Source organism: Alligator sinensis, unplaced genomic scaffold, assembly GCF_000455745.1.
Source record: "Alligator sinensis unplaced genomic scaffold, ASM45574v1 scaffold876_1, whole genome shotgun sequence".
Classification (NCBI taxonomy): Eukaryota; Metazoa; Chordata; order Crocodylia; family Alligatoridae; genus Alligator; species Alligator sinensis.
The window spans coordinates 1,351,831-1,353,743 of record NW_005841938.1 but is presented as its reverse complement, the minus strand read 5'-3'; the positions used below and the strand labels follow the sequence as shown (position 1 = coordinate 1,353,743).

At 51.5% G+C, this 1,913-nt stretch overlaps 1 protein-coding gene across 1 annotated transcript in view; it reads right to left on the bottom strand.

Annotated features, from left to right (window-relative positions):
• The window catches only part of UTP18 (UTP18, small subunit processome component), a 22,757-nt gene extending 22,577 nt beyond the window's left edge, over positions 1–180 (bottom strand). The window contains exon 1 of the mRNA XM_025199171.1: positions 106–180. Within this exon, the coding sequence (XP_025054956.1) occupies positions 106–180 (75 nt within the window). The remainder of the gene's footprint in view (positions 1–105) is intronic.
• Between the last annotated feature and the right edge of the window lie 1,733 nt (positions 181–1,913).

Here is a 1,913-nt window from a genome sequence, read left to right as displayed (position 1 = left end):
CAGCCCGGCGGGGGGGCAGCGAGCGTGTGGGGAGCACACACAACTCCCGTGCGCTGGGAAGAGAGGCTGCAGCCCCCTCGGTCTGCAAACTAGCCTCCTTCTCACCGCCTCCCTGTGCCGGCTGCGCTCCCCAAAGAGCTTCGTTATCTTGTGTCGGCAAGAGCGACGCGGGGGTCGCATCGATGCGCGGCCTCCTGAACGACCGTGCGTGTTTTCTGAACGCTTTTGCTGCGGCGGATGGTGCGAGTCCGTGGGTTCGCACGTGCAAATCCACAGGGCGGATACGTACGTACGTGCAGAGGGTTGAAGCGATGGTACAGGTGGGATAATTGGGCGCCTGGCAGCCCCTCTCTGTAGGGAGGGGACGTCCGGCGGGAAGGTCAGTCGGTCAGTCGGTCGTGCCGGGGGCAGGGAAGGCCTGGGGCTGACGGGACGTCAGCGTTGAGAGAACGTGCGAATCCACGTGTGCTTGTACAAATGCATGCGATGGATACGTACGTACAAACACGTACGAGGGTTGAAACCGTACAAATAGGATAACTGTCGGACGCTTGGCGACGCCGCTGGGGCCTGAGATGTGACCCCGCAGCCGCCGTCTGTAGGGAGGGGGACGTCCCGCGGGAAGGGGGTTTGTCGTGTCGGGAGCAGGAAAGCGGCTGGGGCTGACGGGACGTCGGAGTTAAGAGAAGCCGCTCGGGAGAGAACCAGAGGGACGGGAGGTCGTGAAGGGGAGTAAAGCTGTCGCTCTGCAATGCCAGCTCAGGAGCTTCGTGCTCTGCTGTCATTTTAGTCTCTGGTTTTCACACCGTGGTTACATGGGAGAAAACCCAACGTCATCTAGGTCCTGGTACTGAAACGCTTCAGCTTTGTGCAGTGGGACACGACTAGGACCTTGAAAACAGGATTTGTACTTCCTCAGACGTAACTGCTGGGGAGGTGGAGAAGTTGGAGGTGTCCCTTTCCTTGCCTTCCCTGGTTTCTGACTCCCTGAAAATTGACTCCAGTCCTGCAGGGTGCCCAGCAAGTGCCCTGACCATCGTAGGGTGGTGCTGCTGGAGTGGTGATGGTCACTGCACTATGTTGGAGGTGAGGGTCTAGTGCAGCGGTTCTGAACCGGGGATACACGTACCCCCTGGGGGTACGTGAAGCCTCATCCAGAGGTACGTGAGATATATTTCATACATTGTCTAACAGAGGTCGAAGGGCCTAAAAAAATTAATTTCCCATTGAAATGGGGTACATGAAGTCTCACTCTGACACCAAAGGGTATGTCAACTGAAAAAGGTTGAGAACCACTGATCTAGTGGGTGATATCTTTTATTGCAGTGTGCAGCTGGTTCAATAAAAGACATTGCCCCCGAGCATCCTTGCCTTTGAACTTCCTGCTGGCTTTCTGTTTTTAAGCTGGTTATTTTTTTGCCTGCTGATGCTGAACTGTATTTTGAAACGAAGCGGTTGCTTTCTCCTACATTTCCTGCTTTTCCTAGTATTCTGCTTTCTTTGCCCAAGGACTTCAGGGGACAACACAGTTTAAGTGTTAGGATAATTCCCCACTTATGTATGATTTCTTTTTATCTTGACACTTTTGTTTGCTCTGTAGGATTTGTTTTTCTTGTTGTTGTGTTTATGGCATCAATTTGAAATCTAATTAGTTTTTAAAAAGCAATTGCAATTTTCTAGTGGTACTCCAGTCCTAACTTTTTAAAGGACACCTCTAATATGTGAGGATTACTTCCACCCTCAGAAGGCCCCTGTCAATTAGGTGAGACTGACAATAGACAAAGCGCTGTTAAATGCACAAACTGAAGGGCAAAACTGTGTGTAATGATTTTTGCAGATGAAACTTTTAATTGTTGCAATAATTGGCAACACACTCTTGGTTAGAAATGAGTCCTCCCAAGAGGAGAAGTAAA